The 18,969-nt window shown below is 40.2% G+C and overlaps 1 protein-coding gene across 1 annotated transcript in view; it reads right to left on the bottom strand.

The window, feature by feature from the left end:
* The window catches only part of OPN3 (opsin 3), a 24,280-nt gene extending 12,558 nt beyond the window's left edge, over window positions 1-11,722 (bottom strand). The window contains exons 1-2 of the mRNA XM_026082129.1: window positions 11,673-11,722; window positions 11,289-11,642 (exon numbers count right to left, since the gene is read on the bottom strand). Of these exons, the coding sequence (XP_025937914.1) occupies window positions 11,289-11,640 (352 nt within the window). The 5' untranslated portion in view covers window positions 11,641-11,642; window positions 11,673-11,722. The remainder of the gene's footprint in view (window positions 1-11,288; window positions 11,643-11,672) is intronic.
* Window positions 11,723-18,969: the final 7,247 nt, after the last annotated feature.

The following is an 18,969-nucleotide window of genomic DNA, read 5'->3' as shown; positions in this document are numbered from 1 at the left end:
GCGAAGAAGGACCTGGGAGTGCTGGTGGACACCAAGTTAAGCATGAGGCAGCAATGTGCCCTTGTGGCCAARAAGGCCAATGGTATCCTGGGGTGCATCAGGAAGAGTGTTGCCAGCAGGTSGAGGGAGGTGATCCTCCTCCTTTACTCAGCCCTCGTGAGGCCACATCTGGAGTACTGCATCCAGTTCTGGGCTCCCCAGTACAAGAGGGATGTGGAGCTACTGGAGCAAGTCCAGCAAAGGGCTACAAAGATGATTAGGGGACTGGAACATCTCTCTTATGAGGAAAGGCTGAGAGAGCTGGGACTGTTTAGCCTAGAGAAGAGAAGGCTGAGAGGAGATCTTATTAATGTGTACAAGTATCTGAAGGGAGGGTGTCAAGAGGATGGGACCAGACTCTTTTCAGTGGTGCCCAGCAACAGGACGTGAGGTGACGGGCACAAACTGAAACACAGACAGTTCCATCTGAACGTGAGGAAAAACTTCTTCACTGTGAGGGTGACAGAGCACTGGAAGAGGTTGCCCAGAGGGGTTGTGGAGTCTCCTTCTCTGGAGATATTCAAAACCCGCCTGGATGCGATGCTGTGCAACGTGCTCTAGGTGACCCTCCTTGAGCAGGGGGGTTGGACTAGATAACCTCCAGAAGTCCCTTCCAACCTCAACCGTTCTGTAATTCTGTAATCTAGGATCCTATTAATCTACTCTATTAACCTATTAATGCAAAGAATAAGATAACCGGAAAATATGACATCTAAAGATGCAGCTAAAGAGTAATTGCTAATTCTGCATATATACAAAAAAAGTCATAGCTTTTGTCAAATAGACCAGAGTTTTTCTCAAGAACTGTCTAGTTGTATAGTTCAAAGGGTTCAGTAAGAAGTCATTCATTTTGAAAGAGCTCACAAATGGATTCAAGCTCTCACTTTATTAAGGGAGCTGCTTCCAATGAATTCCTGTCCAAAACAGACATACTCGCAGAGGTCTACAAGTCAGTCTGTAATCAGACAGCATGCTTTCCATCTTTAGAGAAAACAATTTTTCAATCAATAGCTATCAATTAATCTTGCAATGTACACACTTAAGAGTTTGCCCTTGAATACAGAGCTGTTAAATCAAAATAATTTCTATAAATGTTAATCCTCTCTTCTTTTTTTTCTGCGAGATAATTAACTGAAGTGTAAAAGTGGTTTCAGATATACAGTTAAAACTTGAAACAAATATGTAACTCTTCTGAAGATTCTGAAATGGCAATTTTTAAAACGTTGTCTGAAAGAGTTATCTTGCATCCTAAGAGGTCATTCTTTATGGCCAGTTCACAGTTCTGTATCTTTGCCCAATATTACCACTAAATCCTTATGTCAGGAAGGATGGATGGAGGGGATGGAAGGTCACAGCTAAGAAGCTTAAATACAGGATTGTGTATGAAGCAATGAAAGACATTTGTTATTTGTAGTTCAGAGAAACCTGCTAAATTCATTGCAAAGAGAAATGAAGTACCTCTGAAATATGATGCTGAACTAACTAGTGGAACCATCAAATAACTATACACATGCTGGATCTAATGGGAAATCCACCCTGGGCATTAAAGATCCTCTGCTTTTTTTGTGGTCATTAAACCTTCTTGGCATAACCCCTATTTAAAAACAGTTAAGGATAATATAATTAATTGTTAATTGTAGCCACCTTGATTTTTAAACAGAATGCAAACCTCCATAAGGATCACAATCTAGTTTAGATGCTGTTTGAATTTTTAAGTTAGAGAAAAATTGGCATAGCCTGCTATATCTGGAAGCCAAAACAAAACACTTAAAAGCAGCACCACTTACTTTACCCAGCAGTTTATAAACAAATCCTACTATTGTCTCCTCATTAATTCAATTCTAGGCAAATTTGAGCAGTAGTGGTATGGTATTAATTACTCTACTTCCAGTCACAGTTGCATATTCAGATCCAAGCATTACAGGGAGACCTGAAAGTTTGCTTCTACTGTAAAACTTATAATGAATTCAGGATGGCTAATCTCAGTTAGCTAATTCATATTAAAATAGAAGCGAGGACAAGGTTTCAATTTGTATTATCAGCTTGAATTCCATACTACAGAGAAGCCAAGGGCTGAAAAAAACTTGTTAACAGGAGTTAAAACATAACCTCCTCATTATGGATCTCACAGAGCAAAACATAGTATTTTTTGTAGTAGGGATTACTTAATACTAATACTGATAGGGATACTTAATATTGATTCCTTTGTGTTGAATACAGCTGTGGTGTCAATCTTCAAAAAGATCTCAGTTCTTGAATACTAAAGAACAAGGTTGGAGGTAAAGGTTTGTTCTTTATCTGCTCATATGCTGAAACACAGAGACTGGTAATCATGTAGCTGGTGACACTGTGGATACTATTCCTAGTACTGATGGTCTCATGTTATGAAATTAAGCAAATTATGAGCCTTCATATCCTGTGAGGTTGAGGTCTTCTGATTTTCTGAGGAGGAGGGTAGGGATGTTTAAGTGTTCTCCTCGACATTATCTCTTTATGAATGGCTGCATGCAGCAGGTATTTAACTTTGTGGTGGCTAATCATCACCTTTTCATAGATTCTTTTGCATATGTGATAACATAGTGTGGATCATCTCTTTGCAATGCTAGATCCTGGGCATTTCATATGTCAAGTAAACAGAATATTCTTCAGCTATGTAGTGTGCCTCTTCTGATGCTATAATTTCCTCATAAGCACTGAGCTGGCAGTTTCTGAGTGGAACAATACCTCTGTTGAGCAGCAGGAGTTGACAATTGACTCCTAAAATTTTGAGATAGTACTGCAGATAAAAAGGAACCTTAGACTTGGAGTACCTCAAACTAGACAAAAAAAAATCATAAAAAGTGAATTTGTCAGATTCTCAAAGATTCTCCAGAGTCTGTTCTCAGAGCTGTCCCTGTCCTGTTTCCACACTTCAACATATGTAGCCTGGCTCGTCTTCTGAATTCCCCATCTTCTGTGTTTCTTTTCCATCCTGCTGCCTATGAACACATTCTTTCATATTACACATTTTGCAGGGGAAGGATGACATGGAAATACATGGCAGTAGGAAATGTACATCTGCTAATTTTCTTCTTTGCATGCTCAGAAATCAAATTGGAAGGCAAATCTAGGATCAAAAGGGTCTTAAGTCACAGTTTTTTCCGTGTTTTGTCCTGCTGTTAAAAATGCAAGAATACAGCCCATTTGGCCAAGGATAAAGAATCCCCAAAGCATCTACATAATAATACATATGCTGATTGACACATCTCTATCACAACTCTATCACTATGCCTAAATGCCACTTTCTGGTGCCAGTCCTTTCAATAAATCCATCTATTACAGCCTCTATGAAGTAACCATGAATCTTTGGTTTCAAGCGATTTTAAGGTAAACAGAGGCTTCTACCTTCCTCCCTTCTTCCACCATCAAAATACATAGATTTTTGGGTCAGGTTTGGTTGGCTGGTGAACAGCAGGTTAGAACAACCATACTCAGGGACTAGAGTTAAGCTGAGTCTTGATGGAGATTTGCCAAGGACCTTCTATAAGCACAGAGATGTGAGGTTTCTTGTGCTGTCCCCAGAGAAATGCAGTGCTTTGTATAATGCCAGACTTTGGTTGGGAACAACAGTGGCAGTTCTAACCTGCAAAAAACCTGCCTGCTTTAGCCAGTAGGTATGCACATCATCTGTGTTCTTGGGCTGCTTCCAAAAACCTTATATATGGTTTCGGTATGTGAATGACTCCATTCATCTTCCAGGTATGATTCAGTCTTGTGTGGCTTAGGGCAGAGGAAAGCACATTTTGCATATTTTTTGTTTTTTTCTGTAAGCAGCTTTTTTAGAAATGATATAAATTTCACCCTGAATGAGTTGCATGTTTTAATATGATGAAATATGTGCAGCTTTTAAAAATACCAGTTACAGAAATCCATTATGGTTATTTTCTGGGTATTAGCCTCTGGTACGACAAACTATATTTTTCTATCCATAAATGTGAGGCAAATAAGGGAATTCATTACTTTGACTCTCTTAGCAAAAATACGCATTTCAAAAGAATTTTTTGGTATTTTATCTGAAATGAATTTTGCTAAGCTTAAAGCTATTTATTCTTGAGATCCATGTATTTTGATTCAAGAATAAGGCCCAAAGTTTTGAGGCCTGCTTTAACCTATTACCAGATCAAAGACTTCCAAACTCCCTTTGAAAGACTTGATTGCTCCGTGTTTACAGATAATGCTCATCTGATCTATAGGTTTTCATCTCAGAGAATCTTTTTTTTCAAGAGTACTGATTATAAATGCTCTTCAGGCTTCCACTGTTTAGGAAATACAGATGATAATTTCAGCTCTGATTTAAGCCTTGGCAATTATGCTGGCATGAATGGGGTCATTCCCAATTAAACTGTGTAGGTCAAGTGTACCAAAATAAAAAATGTCTTCTGTTTGAGCCTGTAGCATACAATATCTATGTTGCGGTTCTTTCTCTCCCCCTGCTGACAACCACTCAATATTAGAGAAGAACGGATAACTATTATTTGATGAAGAAATTTCTTAATTTTTTTAACAGAAAGATCTCATTTTTGTCATTTTTATTACTTTCCTATTGAAATACTTTAATTGGGGTAGGTTTGATTACGTCTCATGTGTGGCACTATTTCTTCTGTACCTTGTGTTTTTTCAGAGAAGTCACGAGTGTTGATATATCATGAAATACTTCCAGCTACACAATGTAGGTCAACAGGGAGGACAGCACAAGACACATCTGAACCGCAGTGTATTGTCCCATTCAATACGTGTACATTCTGACTTTATAATCCCTAATTAGAACAACATATTGCAAAGCCTTCAGAACACTGTTAGTTTTCAACCAGTCCTAACAATAACAACTACAATTGTTTCTGTCCTCTCTATGCAATATATAACTTAGTTGGCTTCTATCTGCCACACTGTCCCCAAAATGTGGCTTATAATTTGGACAGGTGAAGATATGAGATATGTTTTCCTGAAGACTGAATATCTCTACAGAGAAACTGCAACATAGTGTAGCAAATAGGATTCAACTCTGAGACAGACCAAGATTTCCACCAAAGGGCATATAATTCTTTATATCAATTGATCCTTGACCTGTGTCCAAGTGCTGTAACAGTATTTTGCATATCTAATCACAGAGGGGGAAAGAACCTCTTCTGCAATCCCTCATCGCCTCCCTCCACATTTGAAAAGCTAAGTAAAAAACATTTAGTAGAAGCAACTTCTTGTCAATGGCAAAAGAACAAGGTGCCACTATACTCTGTTTTATATTACCTTAGTAATATATAACCAGTCCATTTGAATTCAGCAATGAAGGGTTATAATATACTTAAGACGACAGCTATGTATCACTTCTAATTTTGCAACAAATTTTAGCATCTGCAGCCAAATCTAGAGAGGTGAAAATCACTTTTACTAGACACAACAAACTTTAAATATATAAACACTGTTCTACTCTAAAGCTACATAGGATTAAGTATCTCTTACAAGTTCAACCCTGCAAGTGATTAATTCATTTCAAATAAATTGCTAAAGCTGAAAGCATACTGACTGAGTCTCCTGCTCTCTGTAAGACAAGATCCTAAAACTGTCTGATGGGTAACCTTATCAAATGCTCTTAGTGAGATTAAATCAATGTATATAACATACACTTGTAGTGCAAGAGGATGGTATAGGGCATCATTCTTTCACAGTGTGTGGAAAAGAGCTTTAGATGAAGTAGCTAATAATTATATACGGTTAAATGTTTGGGGAGGGGGGGTTCCTAGACTGTAACTGAAGCCAGTACCACAGAATAATCTTTGGCAACTAATACTTACTTTAGCATTGTTGGGAAAAATTCAGCTTGTTTAAAAACAAGAACAACAAAAAACACCTCTGTGAATTTTTTCCCCTCAGCACTGAATGAACCTCTTCCGTTGCAAACAGATGCTCTATCAGTTGTGCACTCCAAAGCTTTCTACAGGAAATTAAAGTCTGTAAAACAGCCTAAAAATTCTCCCTTTCTCCAGTTCATACTACTGGAAGGAGTCTCAGGTCTCTGGATCTTAACATTTACTAGGTAGTTCATCAAGATCTAGCTGTTGCATACAGATTGTGACTTGTTCAAAAGTGTYATTATACTTGTGATCAATTTGACATTAACAGTTGGTGTAGTTTATTTACCTCTACAAGAACAGCTTACAGTTAAGAAAGACAGAGGTCTCTAATCACAGTTTAGTAATGCCATTCCTTCAATCACAAACAATTAAGGTTCAATAATGTAAAGCCTACCCCAGACTACACCCTTTCTAGGCAACCTCTTGTCAAGAGATGGCCTCAGATGTACAATTTTGGCTCCTCTTCTTCAAGACCATTCCTGTTATCAACCACTTCTTCATTCCTTTTATCCCTTGCTTAATTAAGTGTATCAAAAAACATTAGGAGAACACAACTGGCAGATGGTAGAATTGCCATTACTTGTGGCTGAAGTGATTTATGCTTAAAGGGTACGGGGGTCAGATGAACTTACTTCTGAACCCTTGGGACCTATTCCCATATACAGAAGGCATTAAAGCAGACAGCTACGGATCTGCCTATGGATGGTCAAGGACACATGCTTCTTTTGCACATGTCAAACTCTGTGACAGTCACTGTAATTTAAAAATCTTGYTCCTCTGTGAAAAGCTAGCAGATGCACATATGGGTTATTATGTTCTGAGCCTGTAGTCCGTCAAACAAATCCTTGTTTCAGATAAGTTTATCTCTCTCTTTCTCTCTTATCTTTAACTGTTAATAAAGATAGTTGGGTGTGTTTAGCTGTCAGGCATCTTCTCTAGCACTTGTAACCAAAATCTATGCTCCAAGTGATAGACAGAAAACCTTCCAGGTATAAGTTGTATTACTAAATCAGATAAAGGGATCACACAGTTATCTTTATTACTTGCAGCCAGATCAACTACTACAGACAGGAAAAGAGGTACAACCTGTTACATAAAGAATGGGTGGCAGGCTCAGAGGGACCAATATAGAGTCGACCTCACAGCTCCATGGAAATGTAACCCCAAAGCTTAAATACCTCTTAACTGAAGTAATTATTTTATTCCATCAGGATAGAGCACCTATTAGTCCACTGAGTTCTGGTATTTATTCATTAAATTAGAGGGGGGTTACAGTCCAAGACACACAACAATATCATAGAAACGTAAACATTTGTCAGTAGTCACTAAGTCCATGCTGTTTTCCCCATGCTAGTATATGATGTGCTGAGAATGGCTTTGTAATGGCATATAGAAGCTCTTTCCATAGCCTCTGTTGTGAAAACATACGCATCTAAACTATATCTGACTTCAAAATCCAATCGGAAAAAGAAAATTGGGATTATTACTTGTGTGACAAGGATAAATATTCAACAGTCTAAATGGTTATACACTTTTGCATTCTAGCAGGCAGACTATCTCCACTCTGTCCCAATGCCTGTGTATTTTAAAGACTAAATGCAAAATTTTTAAGTCTCAGAGAAAACAGCCAGCAGTAGTATGAACAGTAAGTCCTGAGGAGTACAACTTTGAGAATTTACTCAAAACTTCTGAGAACTTTTGAGAACAATTGTTGAGAATTTACTCTGATTAAAAATAAAAATCAAATTTGTTTAAAGCAGCTTTTATCAGGTGTCCCAAACTTGCTCACCATCAGTGAAAACTGCAGCTTAAATCACTACAAAGCTATCTTGGCCAAGAGTGAAGTGCTCAGAAGATATCAAGGATGAATATAATTCCACTGTTTAAAATGGTCTCCATCCATCTTTCACATGCAGGCAGTCTGAGTTCATGACAGGAATATATTTGTGAACTAAAGCAGTGGAACAGATCTGGGAGAGGGTCTGCAACTCAGTAGGAAATCAAGTTCTTGGCATAAGCTGCAGTGCAGGCACAAAGCAGGGTGGTGCTTTTCAACCTCATACACCTCAAAATCAGAAGATTTGCTCTGATATCTCATTTTTATGTCAACTCAGGACAAAGGTTAACAACTGAGGAAGGTAGCTGATGTTGTACACTGGGGCTTGGGGGTTGTTCTTCTATTAAAAAGTGCATTGGGATCATCATACTTGAACTCAAAGTTGAACAGCCTTCAGTGCTGAAGGGCCAGTACTGAAAGGCCACAGAGCAATGTCCGAGTTCATACTCAAGAATGTAATTATATAGCTGTAACTAAACAAGTTTTGGTCATYCAGTACAAAATGAGTTGGACTGAGTCTGATTCCAGCCGACAAATATCCACAGTAGTAAATGCTAGGATTCAACAGACTCCACATCCATGGCAACAGAACTACGCCCACTTTATTCTAGAAATATCTTTATTAGGTTACTGTGTTATACTGAGAGACTGAGGTCTGCACAGCTGTACCTATTCTGCAGGGTTAATGAGGAGCTTACTTTCAAGAGATGTCCATTTTGTATTTCTTCTGATTGCTGAATGCATTTTTTATTCCCCAAAGTTCTCAAAGGATAAGTGAGAGCTACGAGTTAAGAGTCACTACCAAGCAACGTGCATATGAGACTTCATTACACAGTCCATATTTTTTCTGCCCGAGATTGCTGACATCAGCTTTTATAATATAAGAGAAGTGTATTTGTGAATATAATATCTGATTACTCTGAATAAAATCTCAATCAGTGGTCTCTTACCCCCATCCCCCTCTCAAAAAAAAAAGAAAAAAACCCACTGAGGTCACTGGTCTCTTCATAGACATTAAAAAATCAAAATAGAAACCAACGTGGCAATGGCCCAGACGGCAAAGAGCAAGTATGATGCTGTCTGCAGGCCACTATTTTTTCCAGTACCAGTGTGCCCTGGCAGGGAAATACTTATCCTCACATGCAGAAAAAAGAACAATCTTTTTATTTCCTATTGAGAATGTGGAAACAACAGTCTGTGCAAAAGGAAAGCTTAAAAATTAGAAGTAACTTTATTAGGTTAGCTTCAAACTATAATATCCAAGTGAAATATTTTCAATTACTTTCTGTAGCAGCTGAACAAAGTAAATTCAGGCATCAGATATTCCTGAACAGTAGGGTGGTTTATTTGAACCTCTACATCCATGTGACATCCTGTACATACAAACACGTACTCTTCTAGTACCTCATGGAAAATTCTTCCCACTGAAACATACTGTGGAATAGGAAAATAATGGCAGCAAGAATCTGAGGATGCAATTTTGCGAACCAGTGATGCTATCTGGAGATTGGACCATTTCACAGATAAGGCTCATGAATTGCCTACATTTCTTTGGAAATAAATTATATTTAATAAAGAGATGCAGAAAAGTGTCAACACTGAACATATCTACAATGACTAAGTATGCAGCACACCCAAAGCAAGAAATGAAAATTGTGTGTGATCATGCATTTTGCTTGCCAATTTATATCTCATTGTTTCCATTTGTTTCATCTTTGGAACATGATAAAAGATGATTATAGTCTGTTTTTCACATGACCCCTACTGTGCATCATATTTTTTGACCCCATATATAAAACACCTTCTTCAAAGAAGGTATCTTCAAATCATAACATATAAGGGAAAACAGGAGCAGAACCACACCTAGAAAAAACTTCTCCTATGTAAGCTTAATGTTCAACTGTCCAGAAGAATCTGGGTGCAAGACAGATGTTGGCAGATGCTTGAGTTTCTTAAGTATTTGACATGTCTGACTGATACAGACAGTGTTATGTTAGATCACTTCTCTAGTACTGCAGACACTAGGAAATTAGAGAACTGTGCACCATAAATGCAATACCAAACCTTGCACAAAAGTCTAAATGTATCCTGCATCCACCATGCCTTCCAAGACCCAAGATTTTTGCTGCACCATCCAGCAGCAGCCAAATCTATCATGAGGAACCATGCACCTTTCTACCAGCGGCCCAAAAGCATATTATAGTGCCACGTAAAACAAAAATGATGCAGGAAAGCTGCAAAGCTTACAAAGGTCTTACCTTAAATTACCTTAGCAGAGACAACTTCTAGAGTACACACATTGTTTGCATGTGCACAGTGATCCATTTGTCTCTAATTTATAAGCCTGTGCCAGAAAAAAAGATCTGATACAAACTTTAAGTTTGGTTATTGACCTGCCAAACACTTACTTTCACCATTAAAATCATAATAACATTTTTACAACATGATTTGTCATTAAAAATATATCTATATTCGCTTCAACAGACTGCATGCATATAGCTGGACTGCATACGGTTCTTTTGCAGACTTCTGTAAAGGGTATGTAAGAATTTCAGAAGAGCAAACATTAAAGATTTTGTAGTTTTTTAAAAGTGGAAACAGTGGAAGCACTCCTGCATTGCTTAAAAAAAAAAAAAAAAATCACAAGACACAGTGGTTTCCTAAATGTCAGCTGTGAAACTGTTGTGCCTGAAAGCTAAYACTTGAATTTCATTTATGGATAAAGAAATTCACGATACTTCCACGTTTTGGATGACTTTCTCGGTAGAAATCTGACTGCTTACGGCAGGAGTRCTCTCCTGCAGCAAGAGCAATGCAGCCTCCCCACTCATCAGACTCAGAAATCTACGTTCCACGATGAGGGGCACTTTTGATCGTACAACTGAAGTAGTACGGATTCCTTATCCATAGGTTTTAGCATTTCCTTATATCAAATATGATCTTTTATGCTTATGAAATCTGTACAATACTCAATAAACCCAGGAGCCCCTTTAAAAAAACGCTCCTGTGTTTTCCCAGGTAAATTTACTGTTTGCTCCGGCTGGTTTCCGCAGCACTGTTGATTTGCTTACGAGAAGTCTGTCATGGGGCGCTACGCGGGAGCACCCCGCCACCGAGGCGGCTCGTTGCCGGGCCGCGCGGCCGTTACGTGGCCGTTACCCCGCCGCCTCCCCACRGCGCCGCGGCGGGAAGCGCCTCCTCCCCCGCAAGGACCCCAAGCACCAGGACCCCTAAGAGGGAGGGCGAGTAGCAGAAACGAGGTTGAAGCTCTCCAGACGGCGGAGGACTCGTTGATAAAGGGAAGAATCTAGCGGGGCGAGGTCGCGAGGGACACGGCGGCGGCGGTGGGCCTGAGGGGACGGGGCGGCTTGGGGGGGGGGGGGGGACAGGGTGTGGGACTCCGGGAAAAGGGGGCGAGGAGGCTGCGGGGAGCGCAGAGGAGGGACCTAACGGGAAGCGGTTGGCTGAGAGGGGACAGGAAGGGAAGGGAGAGCCACCCTGGGGGCCGCGCCCCCGGCACCCACCGAAGAGGCTGTTGCTGAAGCCGTCCCAGACGCAGCCGGCCGCGTCCCACACCCAGCGGCTCCTCAGGCAGGACATGAAGGTGAGGCTCACGCCGAAGACGGACACCAGCAGGTCGCTGAGGCTGATGTTGACGAGGAAGAGGTTGGTGGGCGTGCGGAGCCGCTTGAACTTGTAGTAGAGCACGAGCACCAGCAAGTTGTTGCACAAGCCCAGCATGCCGATGGTGGCGATGAGCAGCGCCAGCAGCTCGTAGGTGCTGGCGCTGAAGAGGGGCCGCTCGCCCGGCGCCTCCTGCTCGGCCGCCGCGGGCTCCAGGCGGCTTGTCGTGCCCGTGCTGTTCCCGGAGTGCATGGCTCACGGCTCGCCGCTCCTAGCCTGGCGGCGTCCGGCCGGAGCGGGGCTAAGCCTCTCCCCTCGCTCCTAACCCCATCGCAGCCCGCGGAGGAGGGCGGGAGGAGGAGCCGCCCGCCTCCTTCCCGCCCAGGGAGGGCGCGCCGCGGGCGGCTTCGCCCCCGTCTCCGCTGAGGTGCTTCCTTGTCCTGCCGGACACTCCGGCCGTTTATGCCGCTGGGGAAAACCCTTCGAGTGCTTTTTCACCGCCACCCAACGCCTGCGTGATTGCTGCATGGCCCCTTCTCAAAAAATACCTCAACTTGCCCTGTCGCTCCCTGTGGTGAACAGCCGGGTCGTGTTCGGGATGTGTCTCTCCGTGGCTGTCTTCTCGTCCTTAAAATCCTCGGTGTGTTTTGGCTCGGTGAAGCTGCCTTCATCAGCATTTCCAACCAGGTAGCCCCGTTCAGGGCAGGCGTCCGTTGTGCCGTGCTTCAGGAAGGGATAGAAACTGCTAAATCAATAGTTAGCCTTTTTCGTCCTGGCAATGAAAGCTCTTGCTTTGGAGCTAGTTTCTTCTAAGATTGATTTTTATATTTTGGGGGGGGGGGTTGTTTGTTTTGTTTTGTTTTTTCCAGTGAATTTGAGAGAGTAGTTACCAGTCTTGCACATGTTTAGAGGAGCAGCCTTTTTCTTCCAAAGGAGTAAGGTGTTTCCCTACAGTGCTCTGAGGTGACTCTTTTTGTTTCATCCTCACAAAACAACTGGCAGCATCCAGTCCCAGGTAAATTTGCGGTGCAAGTGAACACTTTTTTTGTCAGACAAGGAGCAAATAAGTCATGTCAGACACTAAAGCTCACACTATGAAGTCATCTATGTTTACACCTTTGTCTCCAGTACATGGAATGGTACAGGGACATGCAAGCTGGCTCTGCACAGCTCTAGCTGGTGTTAGTCAGGATGTTGCACTGATCCTTGGCTGTGCCGGGGTAGCTGTACTGTCTCCAAACCTAACCTGTCCCTGAATATATGCCCGTGATTTTTGCATAGCATGGCTTTGGGCCTGATACACCTTGCCATGCCACCCATGAATCTTCCTCACAGGAAGACCTCTAGTTTTTGTTCTTAGAATGCATGCCCAGGCAGGTAGCAGTTTGGAGGGTGCACAGAGGACACTGTACGTGCCGATGTGTGACAGCCTTCACAGGGGCCAAGTAAAACCACTCTCAGTTTAGGTCTTCTCTTAGGTAAGGTGAAAAAATTATTTCAGGTATGTCAGCTATGGAAGCAGCAGAATTTTCTTGAAAATGTCGCCTGTCAAACAAACAATACCTGGGATTTTTTTCATCTTTTAATATAAAGAGTGGAATGAAGAGGGCTGGTCTAAAAGTGTGATTCCTTGTGGACTGAGAATGGAAACATGGGTAGTTAAACCTGTTTTGATGTTTTTCAAAATACATATCTGTATACAAATTATGGGCTTGCTGTGGGAATTATATGACAAACTACTGTCGGGAAACGGGTTAGGAGCAGAGAAAGTCATAAGTCAGGAAAATAAAACACTGCTTAAAGTAACTATTTTCATCAACAGAAACTTTATTTACAAATAATGTTTTCAAATCCATCAAATATGATTTAGTAAGTAACTGAAAGCTACTTAAAACATCCAGTTCAGTCTGTTTCTTCATCACTGGTCTTCTGTCTTTCCTGTTTACAAAGGCAGCAGGAGCAGCTGCCTTTCTCAAATCAGTTATATTTTTTCCCCCTAAAAGCTGGATTAATAGAAAAATGCATGACCTCCTTCCAAATTTTCCMGTAACAGACCAGTAGCACTTCAGCATGGCCTTTAGGGTCAGTAGAAGTGATTTACTTGTGCATGCAGACCATGTGCAAAAATACTTCAATACACAACCATAGGTTACTTTAGGACCAGTTGCTGCCAGGTGAGAGTCTAACAATAGTATTAAGACATGGCTGGGCCAAATTAATGCTACGCCTCATTGAGAAGAAGGCATCTCTAGCTTCTGCCCTTGAAGGAAAATGTTAAACTAGTGTGTACCTCTTATTTTCCTGCAAAATTAAAAGAGAGAAAAGCTGGTAAGGAGGAACTGGAGAGAGATGCAACTTAGTGAGCAAAACAGTACATGTAAGACAAGGCACTGTCCAGTGGCAAATTCTGTGATATACTTGGGATTTCTAAGTAGTTTTTCACTACAGCACCTGACCAAAAGARCTCTCTCTAGACACCTGGCTTTCTAGAAAATAAGAGAAAGAGAAACTGTAAGTTATATTTGACAAAGATCATGTCTCGGAATTCCTGATTTTGTATTTTCATTGCAAAATTAAATAGATCGATAAAGAGGCAGTCTGCTCACTGCTTGATTTGAAAGTGACCACATTATTAATATAGTCAAACTACTAACATTATTTAAGTGATCTTGAATACTTCACAAAGAGATTTCTACATGCCCTTTGGGGAAATGCAGAATCACTATTCATGTGAGGCACAATAAAAAGAAACGCTATGTTTCTGTGTCATACCAGGTCGAAGGCAAAGTTAGAAACAGAACCCAGACTCCTAACTCCCAGTCCAGCGCCTGTCTTACCTAACAGAGTCTAGAGCCAATGCGGTTTGGATCTTCTAATTAATTCATTAGCCAATCCTTTTCTAAATTTTCAGCCTATTAAAAAGCTGCAATATTTATTAAGAAACACAGGCATCTACTTTGCAATGTTTCATGTTTGCACTATTTTATATTTGGATCAGACCCTGCTCATCAAACATGCATGTATATTAATGGTAATGCTGCAAAAAGGATTTTACCTTTACTTTTGTAGTTGCATGAAAGGAGAAACCACAACCCATTATTTGCATTTCTGGAAGCGTATGTGTGTGGATTACTGGAAGTGTATCTAAACTCAGAGGACTAAATATATGCGTAGCTGAGTTTATGGGATTAAAACAGTGGAACAACAAGCTAGAATACAAGTTCCCTAGGCCTCTATTATAAAAACAGTCCTTGAAACTCCCTAGCACTCCCTGGATCACTTCTGCAACTGTCCTTTAAATAGGTTGTTAGTTATGCACAATGTCCATGGGATGGCAGAATCCCTTGGCTGTAAATTTTAAGGAGGCTTGACAAGTATGTGTGTATATATATACTCATATATGTATTAAGAAAAAAAAACCTTAAAAAGCCAGCTATGGAAACAATATTTCAAAACTGGAACGTCTGCAGATGATTTGCTATACTTGGCCTTTCGCAATGTTTCAGGACATCAGAGCATTGAGCATTGCACCTATTTTATAGGTGAGGAATCTGAAGCAGAGTAATAAAGTGCCAAAGTCTCTGCTACTCTCTAACCTTGTGTAGAATTAGAAATACAAGCCAGAATCCATGGCTCTCTGTTCTAACTATACCATCAAAAATGTCAGGGCTCCTGCAGTGAGAATAGTTTGCAGTGGAAGAAAGAGTTTTTTAAGGCACTTAGACCTATTTTCCCATTTGTTCTTTCTCTTACACTTTGCTTTCACTCATTTTCTCTCTCTTCTCTTCTTTATTTTCTTCAAGCATGCCTTTCAATTCACAGGCTGTCTCCCATCTTAAGGTGCATTTCTCAGTCTCTTTACCAGCAGAAGAGTAACCAGAGACTTGTGTCCGTACTCGATACATTAATTTCAGGAATTAGATGATACCAACACCATCAAATTGTTTTGAACTCTGGAAAACAAGAGGCCTCATATTTCAAAGGGTGTGTTAGACAGCCAGACTGCAATACTCTTTCAAAAAAAAAAAATTACCTGGCTTCAGTGTTTTAATTAGGATTTTTACAGCCTTCTCCTGGCATTTATTACCTGCTGTCTTTGACATCCTGTAGCCTTAGAGGCTGATGAAAGCCAAGTGATTATTCACTGTATCTATATATAGCTACAGCATATATAGAGAGAGCAAAGGAAAGTTTATGGACAGAAGAAACCTTTCATCTGTTCCCAACCACTGGGCATTAAAAAAAAGCTTTTAAAATAGATGTAAACCTGTTGATAATGCAGTATAAAATATCCATGAGCCTAATGGCAAAGATCAAAATTAGGGCTTGATGCTGCAGAATTTGTAATCCTAGGTATATAATGTAGTCCGTATTGGGATATGAACTTTAAGGTAGAAAAGTTGAAAAAACCTGAGAATGCTCTGAGTTGAGAAAAGAGTTTGGCTCAAACCCAATTCATTGAAGTAAGCACAAATATTTGCAGCAGGGAGGGAACCCAAATGGGCAATGCTGGGAGGTGGTGAGATGTTGTGGGAACATCTGTGCTGCAGTTGGAAGTTGACTGCAACATGTTCAGTGCCATCTGAGATAGCTCTAGTATACCTGGCGTGTGTACAAGTAACTGTACCAGCTTCAGGTGTGATTCATCTCACCTAAATTACGTATTTAAAAGTTAATCACCTAAGACCAGGAAGATGAATCACTCTCCAAAAATGCTTATTTTTGTCACCATGGACTGGAGTATAAGGTGACTTGGATGATTAATTTTTAGATGCCTAGGTTAGGTGARATGAACTTCATCTTGACTATACAAACCTGTGTGGGACTGTGGTGCCTGCTCAGGTGGCAGATGCGTATTGATGCCTGCGTGGTGCCTTCTTTCTTGATAAACAGATTAAAGCAAGTGATGCATACCTGTAACCTGCTATCATCAGACCTCCCTCTGGTCTATAAACACAGCTCTTAGGGAAGCTTGAATCCTAAACACCAGCTTTGTAAAACCAAGCCAGACCAGTAGCACCAGGTATTGTAACAGTGACCCTGTGCATTTCAATTGTGATATAAATTGTTTATTTTAAAGGAATAGCCTTCCATAGGAGCTAATCCCCATGCTGTAGCTTCTTGTTAGTGTGACAAGCAGAAAGTGAAGTGATTTCAAACTGACTAACCTATTTTCATTGTCCAGAGTCCAACATATAAATGAATAAATAGTACATAGGAAACACAATTTTTAAAATTCTCACTTCATCATTCCAGCTTTTGTTAGTGACAAAGGAGCAAATGCACTTCATAGCAGGGAGTGTGATACTGCTTCTGTGGCAATAACATGGCAAAAGCAAGTGGAGGGGGAAGTGAGTAGAAAAGGTAGATATGAGCTTGGTAGCACCCCTTCAACACTGTTTCATGTGAGAACCTCAATTTTTGCATTTCTACAGTTTGGTAAGATTTGACTTACCCAATTCCATGCTGGCCAGAAAAGAGTTCAGCCGCACTGAACTGAAGCGATTCAGTGCTGATTGATCTGCAAAGGTGGTCAGGCTTAAGGAAATGCTTAAAAGGATGAAATAGCAAAGAAGTTAGGAGCTTAGTTCATCAAGAGAAGGCAGCTTTAGGCTCTGGTTATTTTGTGGCTGGGCTTGCTCTGGACCAAAAACAAAGTCTGCTATGTGCCAGGGCCTCCTTCAGGACAGCTGGGGCCATTTTAGGACTACTGTGTTTTCTCGGGCTCTTCTGGACCATCATTTTACTTGGGGCCAATTTGTCTTGAATGAGACTACCAAAAGAGGTGGCTGGCAACCCAGTAGAAGGCAGGGAGTAATATCTATTACCCTTTGCTGATTTGTCTTCTGCAGTAGCCTAGGGTTATTTGTTATGAGCTGTCAAGCTACATGGTCAGAATTTAAAAAATAACATAGAATCTCACAGAGTTATGATAGTTCTTGAGAAATAGATTGAAAATGATTGATTTTTCAAATAAGCTGCCAATCCTGCAATGAGTTTGCTGTGGCTGTTCTTCTCATCTGTATAGAGCATCATTAACTTTGCACTGATCCAAGAATTTATCAATAATTAAGCCTAATATGATTATGTATTAAGAAGATAAGAGTTAGGAGATTCAGGCTGACACTTCTGAACAGATATTAACTCTGCCATATTCCATTCAAATGCTTTTCATGGTATCAGTAAGGGAGACAGGAAAGAAAATGCTTTTCATTCAGTTAATGCTACTGCAGACTTCCTAATGCAAGGACTTCCTGGCTGTTGCCCATCAATTTAATATTGAATTTCCATTTTAGCCTTTGCTTATCTTCTAATGCAATTCCTGTCTTCTCTGCTTTGTTTGTCATACCACTCAGTTATCACATCTTATTTTTAAATTGGATTGTACATGTTTTGGAGTTTAAACATCCAAGACAACAGTCTTCCCGCCACTGAAAACAATGGGTCCTTACTGGGGCTTCTGTGCATTTTCGTTTTGCTATATAGCAAGAAGTCTCTTCATGGGTGAATGCAAGAAAACAAAACTCAGCTTTCTATTATTAACCTTTCCATTCTAAGGATGTTAATTTATTTTATAAAGGTAAACATCTTAAAACACTGTTGCTAATGGGGAAATGAGAATATAGCCTCATGTCACATAAGATTAGGTGACACAAACTGTTTAAAATTAGTCAGTAGGGCAGAGAGGTCATATTGTAGTTAAAATGTTTTGTGCATGTTCTCTCTCTTACGTGGTCTTTAAGAACAACAGGATACTAAGTAGTTTTAAATACTTCCCCTTTATGAAATAACTATTATGTTTAGTCAATTTGAACAAGGTTAGAAGTAGTAGGAAAGGTGTGTGAAACTTGAATTAGTCAGCTCTGTAGTATAATAAATGCTCTTCAACTGAAGCAGTGTACAGAGTATTCAGTATTTTGCAGAAGAAAACCTACAGCTACAAGCTACGTGAATAAAGTTGAGAAAATTTCAGTTTGAGTTCAGGAGGCAAAACCTATGTGATCTCACTGAAAGTAGTTGGAATACTCATGTGAGTAAATGAGGTAGAAACACCACTTTTCCCAAAGACTGGCTATTTCATGCAGACTTACATGCATTATTTTTAGTAACTTTGTTTATTATCAAATTTTTGTTTTCTCAGTATATCTCAAAACTATTGCTCAGCTGGTTTTTCCAAGCATATGTGATGCCTATGGTCTTTATTTGTTTTTTTGAAGAAACAGTTTTGATAATCTTGAAAAATGCCTGGTCAGTGTCAAGCCTTTAGATAGCCACAAAAGATATAAAATATAATTTCTCATTTTTGTTCAGTCACAGTACCTCCACAGAGTAGAGATTCTATACACAGCAATTCAAGTAAGTCTTGACCAATGAGCTTGTCATCAGTCTGGGGTGAAGTAGTAGTAAAGCTGATCTGGAAATCAATAGCTATATAAACAATACAAAGAAATTGTTCAATATGGTCTAAAGAAAAGTGGGTTTAACAAACTGAAGTTCATTACTTGATCAGAGTACCAATTTGCTTATTATGGTATTGCACAACTATGTGGTATCAGCATTTTTAAAGATACTGAAAAGCTG

The sequence above is a fragment of the Apteryx rowi genome, unplaced genomic scaffold (assembly GCF_003343035.1).
Source record: "Apteryx rowi isolate R43461 unplaced genomic scaffold, aptRow1 scaffold_568, whole genome shotgun sequence".
NCBI classification, from domain to species: Eukaryota; Metazoa; Chordata; class Aves; order Apterygiformes; family Apterygidae; genus Apteryx; species Apteryx rowi.
This window is presented reverse-complemented; position numbering and strand designations above follow the sequence as displayed.